At 34.7% G+C, this 23,428-nt stretch overlaps 1 protein-coding gene across 1 annotated transcript; it reads right to left on the minus strand.

Annotated features, from left to right (window-relative positions):
* Positions 1-18,378: 18,378 nt before the first annotated feature.
* LOC131644981 (uncharacterized) lies at positions 18,379-21,378 on the minus strand. Its single transcript, XM_058915620.1, has 4 exons — positions 21,260-21,378; positions 19,628-21,173; positions 18,880-19,550; positions 18,379-18,780 (listed from the first exon to the last, which is right to left on the minus strand). Exons 1-4 carry the CDS (start codon positions 21,376-21,378, stop codon positions 18,381-18,383), a joined length of 2,736 nt encoding a protein of 911 aa, XP_058771603.1. The 3' UTR covers positions 18,379-18,380.
* Positions 21,379-23,428: the final 2,050 nt, after the last annotated feature.

Consider the following 23,428-nt stretch of genomic DNA (forward strand, 5'->3'; position numbering starts at 1 on the left):
GCAGCAAGACGCCAAGGATCACGTCCAAAAATGCGACAAGTGCCAACGCCATGCCGATATGCACCTCGCTCCTCCCCACGAGCTGAAAACGCTCTCATCTCCATGGCCCTTCGCCTGGTGGGGAATGGACATCCTAGGGTCGTTCCCCGTCGGCTCATACCAAAACAAGTACTTGATCATGGTCGTCAATTATTTCACAAAGTGGATCGAAGTTGAAGCCCTCACCAAAATCACATCACTCAACATACTCCGGTTCTATAAATGGAACGTGCTCGCACGATTCAGAATATCCCAGGCACTCGTGACCGACAACGAGACGCAATTCACAGACAGAAAATTCCAAGACTTCGTCACTAAGCTCGGCACCAAACAACATTTCACCTCCGTCGAGCACCCCCAAACTAACGGGCAAGCCAAAGCCGCAAACCATGTTATCCCCTGAGGACTCAAATGGCGGTTAGGAGAAGCAAAAAAAGGTTGGGTCGAAGAACTACACAGTGTCCTATGGGCCTATCGAACAACTCCTCATTCGACCACAAGGGAAACACCGTTCAGATTAACCTACAAAACCGAAGCAGTAATCCCGGTCGAAATCCGAGAACCATCCCGACGCACCGAACTCCCACTCGAAGAGGAGCTTAATGACGAAGCCATGAGAGAAGAACTCGACATGGTCTAAGAGATTCGCCTAGGTGCATCCCTCCGTGAAGCCAAAATAAAATAACAAATCACTTTTCGCCACGACGCGAGAGTCATAAAAGGCGAGTTTGAGGTTGGCTCCCTCGTCCTCCTCAGAAACAAGAAAGACTCACGCGAGGGCAAGCTTGCTCCTAACTGGGAAGGCCCCTACCGTATCTATGATAAAACTGGGAACGGAGCCTACTACCTCGAAAACCTACTCGGAGAAAAACTTGCTCGACCATGGAATGCCAAAAAACTTCGACAATACTACATCTAAAACTACTAGCATATGACCGAGTAGGGAACGACAACACCGCCGTTGGGATGGCCAAGAAGCACATCTTGATACGAACGCAGTCTTCTCATATTCGCCCAAAAATCGCATCGCAACTTACACCGAGCCGCAATTTGATTAGGTGGGGAGACCTACACCTAGCTCCGCCGCCGGAGTACCCGCCTGACAGGACACCCAGCTCGTGATGGGAAAGTTCGCGCTACGAGCTCTTGGTTCCGAACGCATCTTCGAGCTCGCTTGTGGCCGGAATCAAACCCGGCCTCCCGAACCGTTTCACCCACGATCGGATGACAACTACAGATCGAGCATACAAAAAATTCATCACAGCATAAATAAACATTAATTTACGAAACACTCAAAGCAAAAAATGCATTATAACGGCCATAGGCCTCAAAATGTGTCGGGTAGAAGCCCATTGTACAAACAAATTATAAACGGCCCGCAGACCGACAAAAGAGTGACACGCAGGCCAAATACAAAAAGGGACATGCCCATTTAAACAAAATCCGATCACATATCCTCGTGATCACCCTCACCCATGTCGTATTCCTCAGCCTGCTCGGCGTCCCACTCATCGAAATCCGGGTTAGTCTGTATTTTTCCGTCCACAACCTTGTAGTACGAACTTATCCCTGCAATGACCAATCCAGGGTTGACGACCTTCAATTGTTCGACCGCCGCTTTGAACCCGACTACCAAGGTGGCGACACAATCCACTTCGAGCTCCCCCACTTTGCCCAACATTTGAGAACGAGTCTCCAAGACCTTCTCGTCCTCTGTTTCATCCACGGCAGGAAGGTTAGACTCCTCCAACTCAGCAACCCGCTCACGCAGTTTCTTCTCCTTGGCCTCCAAAGCCCTGGCTTTGTCTTGGGCCTTGCAGAGGTATTCGACGACACGGGTGTGGATCTCATATTTATCCTTGTAAGCTTCGAATTCACCCTCCAGCGTCTCATAATTCCGCTCCAGGGCGTCATAGTCCTTCTAAGGACAAACCCTCTGGGCATTGAGAGTCATCACCAGAGCCGCGACCCTCATCACCTCCTCGATGTCATCGGCCAGATCATTTCCACGGGTAACTCTGTCCCGTTTAATGATATGCCTCACCTCTTCCCGTTGCAGCAGAAAATTCTTCCTCAAGAAAAGCCCCTAATGCAGGGTGTAGGAAGGCAGCACGACGTCGTCATCAGTAGGGTTATCATTGATAATAGGGAGAAACTCCGACCCCCCGTCAGTCTTTTGCTTCTTCTCCAACGTAGTACCGGCCGAAGAAGGAGAACTACCGCCGACGCCAGCCGCAGCGGCCGCCTTGATCTCATCAACACGGTTCCTCTTCACCGATACCTTTGCTGCCCCTTAGTCTTCGCTCTCATTTTCATGACTTTGTCATGTAAATCAGCCATTTTCCCTACAAGACGAAAACAGAGTTAACACCAAATACATACATATATATATATATATATATATATATATATATATATATATATATATATATATATATATATATATATATATATATATATATATATATATATATATATATATATATATATATATATATATATATATATATATATATATATATATATATATATATATATATATATATATATATATATATATATATATATATATATATATAAGGCTTAAATGCACCTTTGGTCCCTGTAAGTTAGCGACTTTTTAATTTTCGTCCCTGTAAGTTTTTTTTGTTGGTATGAGTCCCTATATCTTACTTTTTGCTTGCGGTTTAGTCCCTAAAGCCAAAACCCGCAGGAAAATCTGCAGGCTTTCCTGCGAATTTTCCTGCGGATTTTGATTTTATGGACTAAAACAAACGCGAAAGTGAAATATAGGGACTCAGACCCAGAAAAAAAATTACAGGGACGAAAATCAAAAACTCGCTAACTTACAGGGACCAAAGGTGCATTTAAGCCTATATATAAAGAACAAAGGCAAAATAAATCCTCACCAAGCAAAATCATACTTTCCCCGTCAGTCTCGCACTCGAGGATAGCCTTGGTATTTATATATCGAGCCTCAATCTGAGGCTCGCCATCCTCGTCAAACAAAGGATCCCCATTGGGCAGCGTGCACGTCGCCGGCAAGAAACCGTCTACAAAGGTGACGAGCTTCCTGTAACCCACCGAATCCCGCTCGTTCAGGTCCTCGTCCCTGAAGATGTAAGCATTCGTCCCTTTTCAAAATGGTCGTACTGCCACTCTAGAGGAAACCTAGTAGATGGTTCCCTCTTCTTCTCTCCATCCTGAACATAATCGAGGATCTCGAACAGATGATCCTCGGCCTCAGGAGTAAAAGGTTTCACTATGAAATATCGGTTCTTGAAATATTTGATGGAATCCTGATAAATGGCAAACAACTTTTTTCGGCTGCTTAAAAGATACCCAGCTGAACTTCCCATCAGGATCACGCAGCCTCTGAAGATGAAAAAACCTGAAGAAGAGGGGGAGAGTGGCCTCAACCTCCAAAAATCCACACACAATCTCAAAGGCCCTCAAGAAGGCGAATGCGTTGGGGTGAAGCTGAGACGGACACAACTGCAACCACCTGAAGACGCTCCGCTGCAGATGTGTAAAGGGAAGCCTCAGACCGGTCTCCTTAAACACGAACTCGTACATCACAAACTTAGGACCAAGATACGACGAGCAAATCCTATGGTGAGGCTTCGGCGCAAAGGTCCCCCAGGACGACCTTATACCCAGGTCAAGATCTTCAATAACGTTGAAGGCCTCCTTAGCATGCGTCGAAAAGCGCGAAGCGATGCTCTGAGGGGCGATCGCCACCCAATCTTCGAGCTTCTTCGCAGGAACTTCTACAACGGGGATCTCCTCCTCGTCTAGGGAACGATTGACAGCTTGGTCTTCGTCAGATATGTCAAGCACAATGTTGTTCTAAGCGTTGTCGGCCATTTACCTGAAAAGTAGAGGAAACAGTGAATTTGACTTGTCAAATCCACCCTTCCACCGCAAGTCAAGTGAAAGGGCGAGAAGAACAGGCGACGAGGGCTATCTTATAAACACCCGGTGCTACTAGGACTTTCCTCGACAACATTTAAACCTGCCCGACAAACGCATGCTGACGCCACCAACCCTCGACGTCAAAACTCAAAATACGCACGACAAAGCCTATATCTCTCCGGACGATATCCTCAGCCCGATCAACCCATTCTCGACAACTTCAAAAGTGCGATCGGAAATACAATACTCTCTCGAGTTTTTTCTTCGCCGCATTCAAGTCGCACTCGACTCAAACATGTTTTCCCTCGTCCCATTCAACGTGTGCCCGACAAACGCATACATAAGACACCCACTAATTTCTAATCTGCTCGGCAAAACCATCGCTAAACCTCCTAATTCCTTAACAACTACCAGGCGAATGTAAATAAAAAGGGGAAAGAGAAGCACTTACGTGAGTTGAGAGAAGGCGGAGGGAGAACACGAAGCTGGAGACAAAGTCCCTGAGCGAACCTTGAGAGAATTCTTTGAATAAAATAACAAATGAGTGGCCTCCCCACTCCTTATATAAGAGAAGGACATGGGGAATCGGGAGAGGCGTCATGATTGCCTAGGAAGCTCAAAAGGCACCATTATTGCCCAGGCCAAAAGGCGGCCCTAGACATGGGGAAACACGAAAGGCGTTATAAGTGCTTAGGAAGCTCAAAAGGCATCATTAGTACCTAGGTCAAAAGGCGGCTCTAGGTAATAATAACACCATGGGTGACTGCAGCGTATTAGCCAAAGCCTGACATATCGAATCAAAACGTTTCAATTCAGGACCAACGATCACGCCTTCCTCCTCCTCGGCCAAACGTCACACTCATTGTGTCTGCCGCCTCTTCGACCAGAACGGTTTTTCTCAAGAAATTCTGCTTCCCTCGATTCGAGGACGCTACCAACTTGAAGATCCTAATTCACCACGAGCACACGCTCGAGCACATACTCGGTCAGGCCCCTTAGCGAAAGTCGTCGCTCCCACAAGAACAACGACTTGGGGGGCTCCTGTTCTGGACTGGGCCGAGCAGGCCCAACACTCACCACTGGACCGAGCAGGCCCAAAAACCTTGGCTAGCCGAACAGGCCCAATCTACTTGGGCCCAATTCCTAGTTACCGTTACAGACTGACCACACGCGAAGACCACGTGGATAACACCACAACGAAGGATTCGATCAACCATCTCCGAACCCTACGCCACACTCACCCAGAACGTGAGCCACCTGCTGACTCAACCCTAGCAGAGGGTGTTCTGGCAGTGTCCTAGCACGTGGGCCTCCAATTGGATTTGGCCCAATTAGGAAACTTTGGCCCGGTGCTGCGGGATATAAATACCCTCTTTCACTAGAGGTTCAGGTATTCATTCTTTACTTCCTAAAACTCTTACTTGCTATCTCTGATCGCTACTTACTTTGGCATCGGAGAACCTTACAGGTACCCCCCATTCTGTCCAGCTTGCCAGATCCTGGCGCCGTGACGATCCATTCTGATCAGGTTAGATCACTTGGTTTGGATTAATTTAATTATATATATATATATATGTGGCATAAATATAAAAATTGAAAATACAATAGATAATCTATATAAAATTTGTATGTTCAGTTCAACATCACAAAGTTATATTTTTAGAATAATTGTGTGTTTTTCATATTACAGTCTTATAGTATTTTAGACAATCAATGATGTGTTTTGTACGTATAAACCATAAATATTGCTTTATTAAATGAGGAATGCTACAGTTACACCAAAACTTACATCTGAAGCTACACCGTATGATATTATGTGAGAGTTGGATACAATTAAATACAAGCACATATTTTAAGGTGAAAATAAAATATTATAAAAATTAAAAAATCGTATAAAATATGGTGTAATGTAAAAATTTGGTGTCAACTTAGCATTCTTGTTATTAAATATTGGTCATATGATATTGTCTATTTATGTCTTATTGTCCTATGTTGTAGTAGCATATAGGCTAATGCAACTAGTGTAATCTTCTTAGTTGAAAACATAATTACAAAATAAGTAAAAGTCATACACATTACTCCATTGTCCTATATTGTAGTAGCATATAGGATAATGCACATAATGCTTAATTGAGATGTATAAAATCATTTAAATATCACGTTAACATTCATTTGCACTTGTCTCTAATATTGAAAATGTGATTGGAAATACTTTATGAAGTGTCATGATGACTAAAGCCAAAACAGGCAAATCTAGACCAAAAGTCTTCCTTGTTCATATTGAACCAAGCAACACCAAGAAAGTTCTTGCTAATCCTGAATGACATGCAACTACAAAGTTAGAATATGACTCACTATTGATGAATTACACTTAGACACTACCCATACTTCCACATAATAGGAAGCCTATAAGGTTCAAGTGAATGTTTAAAGTAAAGGAAAGTTCTAATGGTAATGTAAACAAATACAAGACAAGACTAGTAGTAAAGGGTTTACAACAATAAGGGTTTGATTTCCATGAAACATTCTCTCTGGTGGTCAAACCAGCAACCATTCAAATGATTTTATCTTTGGCAATCACTTACAAGTGGGAAGTTCAGCAGGTAGACATAAATAACGCTTTTCTCAATGAAGATTTTCAAGAAGAGGTCTACATGTAATAATCTCATAGCTTTGTTGATTCAAATACTACACTAGTATGCAAATTGAAAAGGGCGATCTATGATTTACAATAGGCATCAAGTGCCAGATATGAAAAGTGGCATCAAGCCCTCATTCAGTTTGGCTTTGTCTCAAGAAAATGTGATCGCCACTCTTTGTTTATAATCATCAATGAGTCACATTATATGCTCTTGTATATGTAGATGAAATTCTCCTGACAGGTACAACTCCTTCATTTCTTTATGAACTTATCACCAAGCTGCATGACAAGTTTACACTAAGGAAACTTGGAATTCCAAAATATTTTCTTGGGATTGAAGTTTAATATTAATCAAGTGGTTCAATGTCACTCAAGCAATCCAAATAGATCAAGGATCTTTTACAAAAGGTTAACATGACAGGTGCAAATGGAGTCCCCACTCTAATGTTCAGTCACTGCAAGCTGAGTAAACAGTGGACAAACATGCTATCGAATCCAGCTATGTATAGATCATTCGTATATGCTTTTCAATATGTGACTCTCACCCGACCTGATATATCATTTTGTATGAGCAAAGTGTGCTATTTCATTCATGTCAGCACCTCTAGAATCTCATTGGAGCTTGATGAAATGAATACTTAGGTATCTTAGTGGTATAATCACACATGGATTATTGTTGTCACCTACTCCCGATCCTAATCAATTGTCATTACAAGTGTCTAATGATCCCAACTGGGCTAGTGATCCAGACAATAGAAGATTTACGTCATACTCGTGCATACACTTTGGTCTAAATCTTGTTGCTTGGAGCTCAAAGAAGTAGTTGTTAATATCACGCTTAAGTACGGAGGCCGAATATCAAGCTGTAACACATACAACATCATAAATTATGTGGATTGATCACTAATTGTAGAGCTTCACATCAATTACTTCACACATACATTGCTCTATGATAATCTGAGCGCAATATTACTTTTATACAATCCTATACTGCACGCACGTACCAAACACATCGAACCCGATATCAGTTTGTTCGCGAGCAAATTGTTATACAGCAACTAAACATACAACATGTTCTAAGACATGCTCATATTGAGAATATGCTATCTAAACCTGTACCTACAACTTTGTTTTATGATTTTCGAACCAAACTCAATGTTATGCTCTCCCACTCTTCATGAGTGTGACGAAGAATATTAGAGATATATTTAAGAAGTGGAAATTTAGTTACTTATGAGATATAGTTAACTAGAGAAAGTTGTTAGAGTTAGTTAAACATTGTAACTAACCATCACAACTATATATGTGGAAGCTAACTAATACATATAATGAATGAGAAACTCAAGTACATGAATATCATGCACATTCACTCATCACTCTAACACTCTTTCATGAACTTCATGCTTTCCATTATCGTCATGCATAAATTCTCTTCTAATAAGACACAATCGGTTATATTGAAACAAGAAAGCATGCATAAATATTGCTCTCAATGATGAAATGTTTGAAATCTTGATTATTATTATGTATTTCAATCTTTTTACAATATACCATTGTATATGATTGAAAAATCTATTCATTTTTACTCTCAAGAAAATTCACTATTATTTAATAGGTGTTGGGCTATCACTTATTTACACTTATCTCTAATATTAAAAATGAGATTGAAATACTTCATGATGTATGAAGTGACACAAAACATAATCAATTAAATTTAAAACAAAATATAAATATTACTTTTAATGTAATTTTTTTTACAATTTTGTACCGAACTAGTAACAAACCCGTGCGTTCGCACGGGTTCTGGTGTTCGACGCGCATTGTTGCGAAAAAAATGAAATTGCTATTTAAACAATAAAAAAAAAGATGAAAGTTGGTTGAACGATATAAGTAGTTTTAAAAGTAGGGGAGTTATAATAATTTAAAAGAATTGTTATAAGTGAATTAATTTTATAATAGGTTATAATAAAATTAAATTGTTTAGAATGTTTTAATGTGTCAATAGAAATTATAAAATAAATTGAATTATTAAATGTGGGAGTTTCTTATAAGTTAATTAATTTATGTTAAAATAAGTTGATTTGTATAGAAAGAATTATGTTATTTGCTACTGAGAAAACATGAAATAGAAATTGAAGATGGAAAAAACGTGTCAATGTTCATTATGTATTTAGATTTGGAAGGCTGAAAGGTAGGGATTTAGCATTGGAAGAATCATTATGTGTAGTAAATTGGGCCAAAAGTGATGTATTTTGTTCGGCCCATTAAAATCTTATAAGTTATATTCGTTCTCCCACCAAGACATTGTCAAAACTTAATTTTGGAGAAAGCAAAACGGAACAGGTTTGGAAAGAAAAGGCACCGTCTTCTGCGAAAAAGCCGGTCATATTGGCGGTGGTAGTTGAAACGTGTAAAGAGAAAGTTTCTAAAACATGAAGTTTACACCATCACACAATATGATTGTTAGGTATTTAAGTTGTTTACACCAACATTAAGCTTTCGTATACATTTGAAATATTGACTATCTTCTTTGATGCATGTATGTTGTCTTCGCAGAGCTTCAAGTACCAGCAAGGGCTTTGGGAAGACGGTGAATAGGAAGACCAAAGATTTGATTCCCGAAGCTATTGTGTCAAAGAAAGATGCGGACAAAGGCAAAGGTCTTTTAACCGTGACAGACGATAAATCGCGTTCTGGTGTTAGGGATGGAAAAATGGTGAAAGGAGTGACCATTGATGTTTGTAATGAGAAAGGCAATGGGAAAAGGTCGTATATTTCCATATCTTCTGAAAGTATCAGGTAACACTTTGATGTTATAATATTATACTCCATAAAATGTTAGTAGACACAAAATTATGTTAGATAACATGTAGGTTTTAATTGAGAAATCGTTTTCTGTTTGAATTTCAGAATGCTTAATAGTGTGTGCTACGTATACTGAAATTGTCTGCAATAGTTATTGTTTGTCATCAACATGTCTTTGTAGATAATATTTAATGCCAATGTCAACCCCACCAAATTATCCAATCCTAAAGGATAATCCAATGGGTCTGTGATACCAGCCTGTAGTTATTGAAAAATTAGCAGGTAAAACTGTTGAACAAAACACTAATTACGCCATACAAAAGGCTAACGGACCTCAAGCATTGTGTTACGCAACTGAGCAGCAGTAATGTCCAGTAGTTGTGAACACTCGCGATCCCACATAACAAATGTAGCTTTGCATCCGTCATTGATAACTTCAATGAGAACTTTATACCTATGAATAACAAATGAGTTGTATGATTATATAGTTGTAGGAACCGATTAAAATTTTTAAAAGAAGGAAAATCATATACCTGTAAATTTCAGTTTCTGTTTTGTGTTTGTTTAAGCAAACATAGGGGGTTGATTTCCATTAGCTTTACTTGGACAAGCATGGCATGCTTGGTAATACCAACCTCCTTGAGAAGCTTTGACTTGAAGTGTTTTAGCATTGGTGACACATTGAGTGGGCTAAAAGGGGAGGCCGAATGACAAGTCATACGTGGTAATGATGTGTGACAGTGTTATGGCATAAAAGTTCAAGTAATGAGTACAATATGATAAGGGAAAAAGCACTCACACTGGTAAGCTTTTTAACATCACTTAGCGGGAGAACCGTAGCCTTATACATAAATTTATCATACGGGCTTAGCTGGGAGCTACCAGATGTCTGAGATAGTTGGGACATTGACGTCATAATATGACTGGATGTATCACTTAAAGAATGGTTTGGGATGCTACCAAGCAAAACATAAAACACAGTAGTAAGGAAATGAAAAACAGAGAGGCTTGAATGCAATGGAAATGAGATGGTACAGTCACAAACCTGTTTAAGAATTGTTTAATTTCAGCAGCATCATCATTGATGTGCAACAGCGTTACATTAAAAGTGTTTGACACACATACAGGATACTTTCCTACAGAGAATGAAACGTATTACATTAAAAAATAATGGTTAGTCCTCTACGACTCTATGGATAAAGGATAAGGAAATGGAGAATGCAATAAAATGAAAAGAATGTAGACCTTCTTCTTTGACCTTAGCGAATTGCAAAACAATAACAATTGGTGAAGATGCATATTTCCTTTGTTTATGGAAATCATGGAATTGCATTGTGTATCCCTCCCACAAAGTACAATTAAGAATGTTATTACTGCAAACATAAGAACATAATATGAGATTAATAGAACTGAACAATGGCTATTGAAAGTTTAAATTGTATCCATACCCTAAATCCTTCAAGACCAAATTAATTTGTTGTTTCTTGTTTCCATCTTGAATTTGGGTGTAACCAATATCTGAAACCATTCCTATTACATCTAAACATAGCAAGCAACAAAGTTTAGTATAAGATAACTCATCCTTATTCTAAGGAGAACATGAAAGCATACAAGCATAACAATAAAAGGATAAATAATATTGCATACCTATTAAAACACCCCTTTTCCATTTTCCAATAAGAATATCTTCAAAAGGTGTGAATTTCAAGGGTTTAGGAGGTATCTCATGCTTGTTTATGTCAGTTACAGATGTGCCGCCACTAAAAGTCAATAGGTATTTGTGATCAGAAGGCTTGAACAACAAATCATTCAAGGAAACTTGGAAGTTTGATACTGTAAAAGTGCCATTAACTGTCAAGACTGAATCAAAAGCTTGTTTATACATTGTAGGAACTCTACAATGTATATCAGATCCCTGAAATGCATCAAGATTGTTAGTTAAAAGCTATTGAAAACTCCTTAAAGATAAAAAATATTCATTTGGTTGCAAAAGGAAAAGTTGTTAGGTTAATGAGGTTGCTAGGTTAACGAACAAAAGGAGACAACTTTAAGTTCCCTGCAAACTGAATACAACCTTTGCTATGTTTTTTGACTTGGTTTTAGTTGGATTTCTTCCTCTAAATCAATAAAGATATGAAAAATAAAACTCAAAAACAAAAGTTTAATCACACGAAAAACAGAAAACCTAAAACCAGCACAAGCCTAAACGAAAGTTTATTGACAACAAAAACATAAAACCTAAAACCATAACATCGTAAACGATTTTTTTTCCAGAATATGAACAGAAAACAGATGAAGAAAAGTTTCTTACTTCTTTATCACACAATAACATCTCAAAATGCTCCTTATTCTTGGACACAACAGTCCATTTGTGATGGACTCTCACAGCTACTTTCCATAGCTCCTTTGTGTCATTGATGTCTTTCACCAACTCAAACGGTCTTGCCATATTCGCAGCTGAAGGTTGCAGAAGGCAGAAAGTTGTAGAGGTGAAGAAGAGATGAAGCCTTAAGGAGAGGTTTTGGTGTTTGAAGAGAGAAAGTGCTTATTGAAGGAGAGAGTTGAAATGCTGCAGAAAGGGACGTGATAAAATAGATGTAAGGGAAGTGACACGATGGACAAAAGGGTTCCATGTTACATATACCCGGTGGACAAAAGGAAGTGACAAGGAACAAAGCGGTTTAGCCTTGTTTTCAAAATTTTGCCTTTTGAATTTGCAACCAGGAAGGACAAATTTTTGAAATTGGCTGCAGAAAAATAGGGCTTCTGTACCACCTTTTTCAATTGCTAGGAAATATAAAACGTGAAATGCTTTTTGGTTCATCTTTTTTGTACTTCCATATCAACTATTTTGTCTCACATGAACTATTGACATGAAATTTTGTACTTTGAGAAGAAATATTTTGTCTCAATTGAACTATTTAAATCAAATATGTTAGATGTGTAACTAATAGTACAATTTGGTTAGAAAAAGTATTTTTTGGACACATTTTACCCCCAAATCAATGAGGTGGAGGATAAAGAAAAAAAGTTAAATTTGAGTTTTCCAGAGCCATTTCTTTTCTTATATTATAGATTTCAAAAATAACTTCCAAATTCTATAATAAATTCTATATTGAGTTAGACATCTACAATATAAGAAAATCAATTGCTCTAGAAAATACTATTATACCCTTCTGCTTCTACAATGTGCCACATGTCTAACTTCTCTATTCTCCAACTCTTACTTTGTTACCTCAAGTGAAAATGCTGATAATATTAACACAATTTTGTTTTTCAATTGTATAGTACATTTCTTGCATTTAATGCTCTTTAGTAACATTTCATATTTCCACATATTTTATTAACCTCATTTCAAATCAACTGTGTCTTTTCCAATTTCCAATGCAATTTAACTTTTGCATTTTTTTTCTTTGATTTTCCAATACATTGTTTCTTTTTAGTTTTTTTTTTCTTCTGTCTAACCTACTTTTTCTTCTTTTTGCTCATACAAGTCTCTTTTATATTTTCTCTTCTTCTGAGATTTCTCTCAAACCTCTCTTTACTTTTTTTTTTTCTTTTTCACTTATCAGTTTACAACTGAAGAGATCATCTTCTTTATCAACTCACTCATCATCAATGAAGTAAATTTTATTTTACAAACCTTTATTTATTTTGTATGTTTTACTAACTAACTCAGTTTTTGTTTTATGTTTTTCAGTTTCTATTCATCACTCTTCAGTGAATATTTATCTTCTCTCATTCATCTTTCCGATCTGAAATGACTTATGGCGGAAACACTAGATCTCAAATCAAAACCACTGAATCCACCGAATTTGAAATCAAAATCTCCAAATTTAAAATCAAAATGGTTTGCTGATTATATATTTTGGGCTTTGATTTTCGGACAGGTTTTGTTCTATTTATGGAGGATATTGTTCATCTTCTTCGTCTAACTCTGAAAGGTATTTTTAACTTCTTGATAAAAATCACTTCTTATTGTTATATATTAATCAAATCTTATCTTTATTTGCTCTTTTTCACCTTATTGTGCACATACTTTTCCTCTTATTTTGTTTTAGGTTGTCAACAGATCTGGAGAGTCGAAAGAAAAAAAAAAGATCTTGAAAATACGAAGTTTCAGAAAAGTTTGGTATTGGTTTTTCAAATCTAAAGTTGTATCTTTCAACCAAAATATGATTTATTGTTAATTGAACAATAATTTGTTGATTAAATATTTTGTGTTTTGAATTTCTGACAGATTTATTATGCTTATGGAGGATATTGTTCATCTTCTTCATCCATCTCTAAGGTATGTTTATCTTTTCTTTTTTTCTATTTTTTTAAAAAAAATCACATATTTTTGTTATATTAGTCAAATCTTGTCTTTATAGTTCTTCTATGGTTAATTTATAATAAAAAAATAGGGCTTACACATTTAGTTAAATGTTTTTCTTTTTGGATTTACATAAAAATGTTAGTTTTTTATTACTTTATTCACCATCCTCTTTATTTTGATGCTATTTTTTAATGTTATTTTTTATGGGTTTACTTATAAATTTGTTTTGGTGTGGTTTCTTTTTCTTTGAATTTTCTCCAACACAGAAAATTACATCTATTTCAGCCTGTATGCAGTTTGAAACCAGTCAAAAGAATTGATAGCTTCTTGCTTTTTTGAAAATTCTGCAAGCAAGGGTTAACTCATCATTAATTGTGACCTGCTACCTTTATCAGCTATGACAATTGGCTGTTACTTTTTGCATGATTTGACTTCTGTTTTGCGACAATTTAGGTCTGTTTTGCTATAGGACATCATGTAAAACAATAATAAAAAAGTTACTCTTATATTGCTTAGAGTCTTCCTTTTAATATGTAAGTATTTAGTTCAACTATTTCTGGGAGATAGAACATGTAAAAGTCTTTTTTTTTTATAGGGTCCTGCTAACCAAGGTTCCGGGGCACTGGATAAGGAATATTAAATGAGATTTAATTAAATTGTTATTGTTTTGAAATAAATGCAATAAACGTTAATTTGTGACAATAATTAGAATGCAATAAATTTATTGATAAAAATAATTTGCGGCATTTTAAATACGCTAACAAATTAAGTTACTTTGTGTCTACAAATTAAGTACAATACATTTGTATAGAATGAGTATACACATGAACCGATGAATATGATTCCATCATAATTTAAATATGCAGTTTTCTTGCCATAACAAAAATGTTGTTTTATTTGTCATTAAAAGAAAATTAGTAGGTGTAATACTATTATATATTTTTTTCTTCTAATTTTTAATATTATTTATCATTTTTAATTATAGTTCATTCACAAGAATAAAATAGATTAAAAATGTTATCATTGTAAATTTTCCTTTTTTACCATGTGAATAAATATTTATAAATGACGTACAAAATCTCTCTTTAATTTTTTTCATTAATAATGGTTCATAATCATAATAGAATTTCTATAAATAACTTAACAAAACTAAAAAAAACTTTTCTATAATATTTTGTCACCATTATCACTTTTTCATATCAGTAATTGTATAAACCTTGTGTTGGAGGATAGTTATGGAATTAAATGTAGTTTTTAATTATTAGAATGTCACATTTTTTTTCAATATAAAAATACTATAAAAAATATTATATCAATATATGAAATCATAAATCTACATTCAGTGTATGTCTTTTAAATTTTATTTATTATTATTAATTTCTAATTTATGTATTAATTATTATAGAAAATATAACAATAGTAATCTTTATTTTTGGTTAAAAATATCGAATCAATTATTTTCAATTATCCATTTATATGTGTTTTTAAAATATTGATGAAATTATTATGTTAATTAAAATAATATAAAATCAACCTGTAGTAGCATATACTACATAGATGTCAAAATATAATATATTATAGATGATCCATTATAACACGTTTGTTCATATATCATTGTATATTAATTCATTATTAAATTAATTTATTAATATATTTTACCACTACTTCACACGTTTCTAATTTTTTTCTATATTACATTACTAATAAATTTATTTATTTATCTTTATTTCATCGCAATGTCTTTTTTAGTCTAATTATGACTTAATTATGACTTAACGTATTTTCATTATATTTTTTAATTAACTTTTTATAAAAAAATTAATACACCACTTTTTTAACCTATGCAACCTTGCATAGGATAAGAGATAATTAATACACCACTTTTTAAATATAAATTACCATATTTATATTTATTTATGTTCATCCATTAATTGGGTAGGAGAGAAAAAATATAAAAGATTACTTTTCATCAGAAAAATAATTAATATGATAATTTATATGGAAAGAAATAGTTTATTAATTGCCCTTATGCTATGCAATGTTACATAGGTTAGAAAAACCCTATTTTTTAATTAACTTTTTATAAAAAAATTTATATGAAATTAAAAGATGATTTATGGTTTGAGTGTGTTAATTACTTTTTTAAAAATTTTATCAGTAAATATTACTTTATGAGCCTATTAAAATCTAGGCTTAAATGCACTTTTGACCCCCCTATTTTCAATTTTATGAACTTTTGATCCCCCTTTTACCAAATTCGTTATTTTGATCCCCAAACTTTCATTATTTTGGCAATTTTGAAGTCCCTCTCCCAAATTGCATATGTGGCACATGAGCTGTCTAAAATTCATTATGCCATGTCATTTCATTTATTTAATTTATAATTTTAAATAGAAAACAATTTATGAATATCCTAAATAACATTAATACTCTTTTTATAAATCAGAAACAAATAATTTCTTCATCTTGTTCGTGACCTACATGTTGCTCGCGACCTCTCTTCCATTTCCATCAAGATTTCTTCATTTTGTTCGTGACTTTCATCTTCGTTTTCGTTTTCCAGCATATCTTGTCCGTGACTTCTCTTCTTCTTCTCCATGTCTCATTATTCTGAAGCAAGTAGTCGAACAAAATCCCCTTCCGTCCATGGCGAATGTAGGTGTGGTCTTGATGCACCTTTGATGACCTCTTGGACTGATTCAAACCCTGGACGCCGTTTTTACGGGTGTGGGATGTATAAGGTTAGCATTTATTCTTCTATAATTTTTAGTTGTGAGCTAACCCTAAATTCCATCCTAATTTCCCTCTGTAAATTTCTGCAGATCCAGGGGTACAAGAGATGTAATCACTTTGTTTGGTATGATGAAGAGATGGGCCCTAGAGCAAAAGAGATGATTTCAACATTAAACCAGAAATTGAAAATTGCCAATTTCAAAATTGATGCAGGGAAGATCCAAGAAGATGAAATGAACAAGAAGATCAGTAATTTGAACATGAAGATAAAGTATTTGAAGATTTCGATTGCGTCTATTGTCGTTTTAGTAGTAGGACTAGTGTTAGGATTTGTAATGAAGTAGTTATGTATCAGTCTTAATTTCCAGTTGTAATACTTTATCAATGAGACAAATTGTACTAATATGCTTATCAATGAAATCTGTTTGTTGCACATGTTGTATCATAGTTGGTTGTATCATAGTTATGTGTGCTTATCATTGCCTTTCTGTTTGTTGCATAATCTGTCCATATAATGTGTCCATATAATCTGTATTTTAGAAACTGTGCATATTTGGCTGATGTTGCTGTTAAATTTGGCTGATGTTGCTGTTAAATTTGGCTGATGTTGCTGATATTGTACATGGGAAGTAATTATAAACAGGGGATCAAAACTGTATGAAATGGGGATCTGTATGTGCAACAAACTTCTGAAACATTTTGAGTAGAAGTTTTGCAATTCATGAAATATCCCGAATTTAAAATAGCATAATAGCTGCCTAAGCTGCAAACAACGGGTTTGAAAGATGTTTAGGCTACTGCCTTTAGGATAACATTCATAATGATTTATGGTTAACCATGGTGCTAGAAAAATGCTGTAAAAGCTTCAAAATTAGATGAATGATTAATAGGGTTGCTACTGAATGTTGCATTCATGTGATCCTTAGAATTTTTTTATAGCTACTGAATGTTGCTTTGCTACTGAATGTTGCATTCATGTGATCCTTATAATTTTGCTTTGCTACTGAATGTTGCATTCATGTGATCCTTAGAATTTTTTTATAGCACTGCTTAATTACTATGTCCAGCTTATAAGGATCACTGCTTAATTACTGCTTAATTACTACCAATTTTCTAACACTGTACATACATTCACATAGTAAAATTTGTACCTATTTCCACCAATTCACGAACTTTCTACACATTTTGTAACCTGTGTAAACCATTCATAAATTCTAACACTACCTTCATCTCATGTAAACAAAAAAATTTGTCATTCATTATCAGCTTTTAACCATAACACTAAACATGTAACTAAACAAACTCACAGAATCATGAACTAAAATTTCATCAGATTTTCATTCAACAACATCACCACTTTAAAAAATTCATCATCATTCCTCTAATCATCAACCTTCATAATCCCAACTTACACCATCACCTTATTCAACAAAAACCTGCAGAATTTGTGACAGTGTAAAAAGTCAAAATTCCACCAAGTCACTAATTACACAATACAGATTCAAGAACTTGTAAAACCTGCAGATATGTTGTAAGTGTAACTATAAAAAGCTGGACATAGTAATTAGTAGAAAAATTCTAAGGATCACATGTGATCCTTATAATTTTGCTACTGAATGTTGCATTCATGTGATCCTTATAATTTTGCTTAACTACCTGATATAAAATGTCTTCATAATATACATAATAACATCATAACCAGATAAGTACCATGCAATAGTTTCCTGCAATATACATAACAGATTTGTTCATGACAGCTCCAACACTAACCAAATGACTTGCTCAAGACAGTTACCTAACCAAAAAACTTGCTCAAGACAGTTACCTAACCAAAAAACTTGCTCAAGACAGTTACAAACCTAACCAAGATAATTATACTACAGCTGTTCATGACAGTTACAAAAGGTCTATATAGACAACATAATTAGACTATAGCTGTTCATGCTGAGATTGTTGAGTTGGTTGGGGTTCCTGTGATGAGGATCCAATCTCAACTTGACTTGTGTTGGTTTTCTTCTGTTGACCACCCTTTTTAGTCTTGGTATTTCCACCTTTTGGGATGGCTCTGTCAGCTGCCCTCTTTCCCTTGCAACTCCTCTTGTTGTGTCCCATTGCTCCACACTTAGTACATGTGACTGTTGCAAATCTTCTAGGAAGGACATGCGGATTCTTTGGTTCATCATTAGCCTTGTTCCTCATTTTCTTAGGACGACCTATGGCCCTTCTCATAATTGGTGGATTCATTTTAGATTGCTCATCCAAAGGCCAAAGCTGTGGACCATTAGTAGGGTATATAATATGGGAGTAAGTGTTCTTGTAATTACTCTTCCTACAAGAAAACAGTATCACATACAAAGAAACCAGTCATACAGTTAGAAAACAGTAACACATACAAAGAAGGCAATTACATTATAAGACAGTCACATACCTGTAATATTGAGAAACATAATCTTCTGGTTTATTCTTGTGTTGCCACATACATGTAATGGAATGACTGCAAGGGATTCCAGTTAAATCCCATTTCCTACATGCACAAGTCTCATTCTTCAAATTAACCACATAAGTGTCCCTTCCATTAGTCACACCATATATTGCCATGTCATCATCACCATGCCATGTTGGAGTCCAATGTTGTGCATCCTTCTTGTTGGTTTCAAGCACAAGTTGTATTCTGGGGCATATGTCACCACTGTAGTTAGTCATGACTTCCTTTTGCTTAGTTATCCTTTTGGTAAGGTAGTGCTTAATCCCTTCTAACAATGTGATGATTGGTTTATCCCTATATTCTAGAACTGCCCTATTAAAAGCCTCGCACATGTTGTTTACTTGAAGATCACATTTAGAATATGTTTTGAAGTGAGATCTACTCCAATAATGGGCAGGGATATCCATCATATCCTTCCATGCAGATTGCTTCATGCTCTTCATCTTTGCCATTGCCCTTTCCCATGCTGGTACAGTTGTAGCTCTAGCCGCACTCCACATTACCTCTTTGAATTCAAGCCCAGGATTTTTCTTCTTCCAATTCCCATATAGGTGTTTTGCACAAAGGCGTTGCTCAACATGTTCACTCACACTTTGAATAGCAGGTACCAATCCCTAACAAAATAATAGGTCAATTACAGTAACTAAATGGTCAGAAATGGAAGACAATAAAAAGTCAGTTAGAGTTTTACCTTTTGTTGGTCAGAAATGAAAACATAAGCTCTTTTGTTTATAGCTTCTAGGTCTTCCAATAAAAGTTTGATAAACCAATCCCATGAATCTTTTGTCTCAGCTTCCACAACAGCATAAGCAATAGGAAAAATTTTATTGTTTCCATCTCTCCCAACAGCAGCCATAAGTTGTCCTCCAAAGTCACCTTTCAAGAAACAGGCATCCAATCCAATCAATGGTCTACAATAATTTGCAAACCCATATTTGCAAGCCTCTAGACAGACATAAATCCTTTCAAAGACAGGGCCTTCATTTGAAGGAGAACATCTGATGACAACACTGCTATTAGGGTTAGATTTTAGTAACTCTTGGGCATAGCTTCTCAGATGGTTGAATTGGTCCATAGCAGCACCTTGTAACAAATCCATAGCCTTTCTTTTAGCTCTATATGCCTGATCACGAGATATCTTAACTCCCCATTTTTCAATGGCTTGAGCAATCAAACCTGCTGGCTTCATATCAGGGTTGTGCCTAATTATGTGACCAAACTGCTTAGCCAAATAAGTAGTCTTTGCTTGTCTGTTACCTGGAGTTCTGGAACAATTGTGTTCATCATTTAAACTGACTACTTGCCAAAATTGATTCCCAACCCTTTTGCTAATCCTCATGTGAAAATTGCAGCCTTCCATACACTTCATCACCATCTTCTTTGCATCATTTTTCTTAACATGGATATTTTTGTTCATCTTCAAGCCATAATCTGCCACAGCCTGGTGTATCTTTTCTTTGTTACTAAATACCATTCCTAGTTCAAACTTTGAGGTCTCACTTTTAAAAGAGGGAAATTTTTCTTGTTCCTCATCACTACCACTTCCATTAGGTGTTTGTAACACATCAGAGTCATCATCCTCATCAGAATTTCTATCCTTATCACCACCCTCATCACATTGAATTATAGTGGCCCAATCCAAATCCACAGGCTGTTCAACATTCACCTCATTACTAGAACTACTTACCTCACCCTCACTTGCAACATAGTCTCTATCATCATCATCCTCTTGAGTCTGAACATGTTCACTTCCAACATCCTCTTGAGTATCAACATGTTCACCCCCACCTTCAACTTCAGCCTCAACATGTTCCTTTTCAACTTCAACAGGATTACCTAAAATTTCAACATCTGATTCAGCTTCATCATCAGCATAGTTTGGACAGCCATCAACATCATCCTCAACAACAGGAGTCTCTTCTATTGTGTGCTCAACATACACATCCACCAATTCAAAGCCCTTAATATCCTCAACAAACTTAAGAACATCGTTATCACAGTTTAAGGGTCTAAGGCCACGACCAAAGGAAAACCTAGGGTTCCAGTACCACATACATTTGATATTTATATATCCCTCATCCTTAATCAAAGCTTCTAAATCCATGTACGACATGTAGTCCGTATCCCATTCCCAATCCAGTTCAGACACCAAACCATTAACATACCATTTACATGGACTCTCTACTAACTGTCCCCTATGATGAAGCCTTATTTTAACGTAGTTGCTTTTAGATGGTCTGAACAAATAACAAAGGATGAACATTCAGAATACTTAACCAAAGTAAACAATGTTATTTAAGCCTAACGATTTAAGAAAACAAACCTCATACAGAATCGAACATCCTCTTTGCAAGTTGATGATGGTGGAATGTTGTGCGTCGTCTTTGATGATGGTGGTGGAATGTTGCGCGTCGTCTTTGATGATGATGGCGGAATGCTCATCTTCTCCGATGCTTGGGCGAATGGACGAAAACGACGATGAAAATTATCTGGGAGACGTTACAATTTGGGGATGGTTCTGTGTTAGGTTAGGAAACATTTTGGATTTATAAATTATAAATTATATTCAGAAGCAATTTTAGAATTTTAGAATATAAATTATAAATTATAAATTATAAATTAAATAAATGAAATGACATGGCATAATGAATTTTAGACAGCTCATGTGCCACATATGCAATTTGGGAGAGGGACTTCAAAATTGCCAAAATAATGAAAGTTTGGGGGATCAAAATAACGAATTTGGTAAAAGGGGGATCAAAAGTTCATAAAATTGAAAATAGGGGGGTCAAAAGTGCATTTAAGCCTAAAATCTATTAAAATGTGTCTACAATTGTTGAGAAATAGATATTGGTAATAAAATGTATATAAATTTAAAATTAATTATTTTTATTATCATAATAAAGTGTGTCTGTTTCAATGTTGAAGTTATTTCAAAATTTATTTAATCCCCAAGTGTATATTAACCTAAAATTAATTGATTTTTATTACTATTATTGTATATAAATATTTTAGAACAACTATAGAAAAATACCCTTTTATATATGAAATAAATTAAAGAAAAAAAAGAAAGAAATAAATAAAATTTGATGGAATATTTATTTATTGATTAAAATGATGGTAAAAAAAATAATTAAGTTTAAAAACAGAGTGTTGGAGAGAGAAAACAAAGTAGTAGAGAGTTTAACTAATGTACACGTTAATAAAATTTAATAGAGTGTTACAGCGTTTTTTCATAATTGTGACTGTGTAATTTACTATGTCATTTTTATTATCTTTGCAATCAAGATCTTTTTCTTAAAAATAATATATTATATTATATTAAAAAGATACCACAAATATTCAATTTAAATATTTAAATTTAAATGATATTTATGATCCAAGTATTTTTTATTCAAAAATTGTATACGAAAAAATATATATTGTTGATCTAAATATTTTTATATATAAAAATTTACTATTGATCCAAATAGTTTTTTAAATTATACTTAAACAAAAATAATATTTGTATATGAAAAAAATCTATTATTGATCTAAATATTTTTATATACGAGAAATGGTATTTATGATCAGATATTTTTTATATAAAAATAATTTACAGCGAAAAATCTATGATTTATCTAAATATTTTATATGCAAAAAATTTATTATTGATCTAAATATTTTTTTTTCTTCGTTAACCTTGTATTTAAAATAAATACAATATGTAAACAAATGCGTGTAACAGACCAAAACACGTGCGTATGCACGAGTTTTTTAATAATACATAAACAAAACCAATATTTTTATATGAAAAAAAATATTATTGATCTAAATATTTTTATATGCGAAAAATTTATTATTGATCTAAATATCTTTCTTTTCTTTTTTAATCTTATATTTAAAATAAATATATTATGTAAACAAATGCGCGTAACACACCCGAACACGTGCGTATGCACGGGTTTGATACTAGATAAAACTCGTGCATATGTGAATAAATTTGTGCATTGCATAAAAATAAGATGGAAACATTAGTTTCTCTATAACTACATAAAAACAAGATGAAAAAATTATTATTAATCTAAATATTTTTATATAAAAAATGGTATTTATGATCTAAATATTTTTTATCAAAACATGATATACGGGAAAAAATTTATTATTGATCTAAATATTTTTTATCAAAAAATGATATACGGGAAAAAATTTATTATTGATCTAAATATTTTTATCTACAAAAATTTATTATTGATCCAAATATTTTTGATAACACTACCTAAATAAAAATAATATTTATACACGGGAACATGAAGTTATTGATCAAAATATTGATTATTAACGGGAACATGGATTTACTGATCAAAATATTTTTTATTAACTATGCATTCAATTATTATTTTCTCACGGATAATCAGATATTTTTTTTATTAAAAAATATACATCTAAAACAAATGCGCATCCCGTATCAGAACCCGTGCGAACGCACGGGTTTGTTACTAGTTTTTATCAA

This window comes from Vicia villosa, linkage group LG1 (genome assembly GCF_029867415.1).
Source record: "Vicia villosa cultivar HV-30 ecotype Madison, WI linkage group LG1, Vvil1.0, whole genome shotgun sequence".
NCBI lineage: Eukaryota > Viridiplantae > Streptophyta > Magnoliopsida > Fabales > Fabaceae > Vicia > Vicia villosa.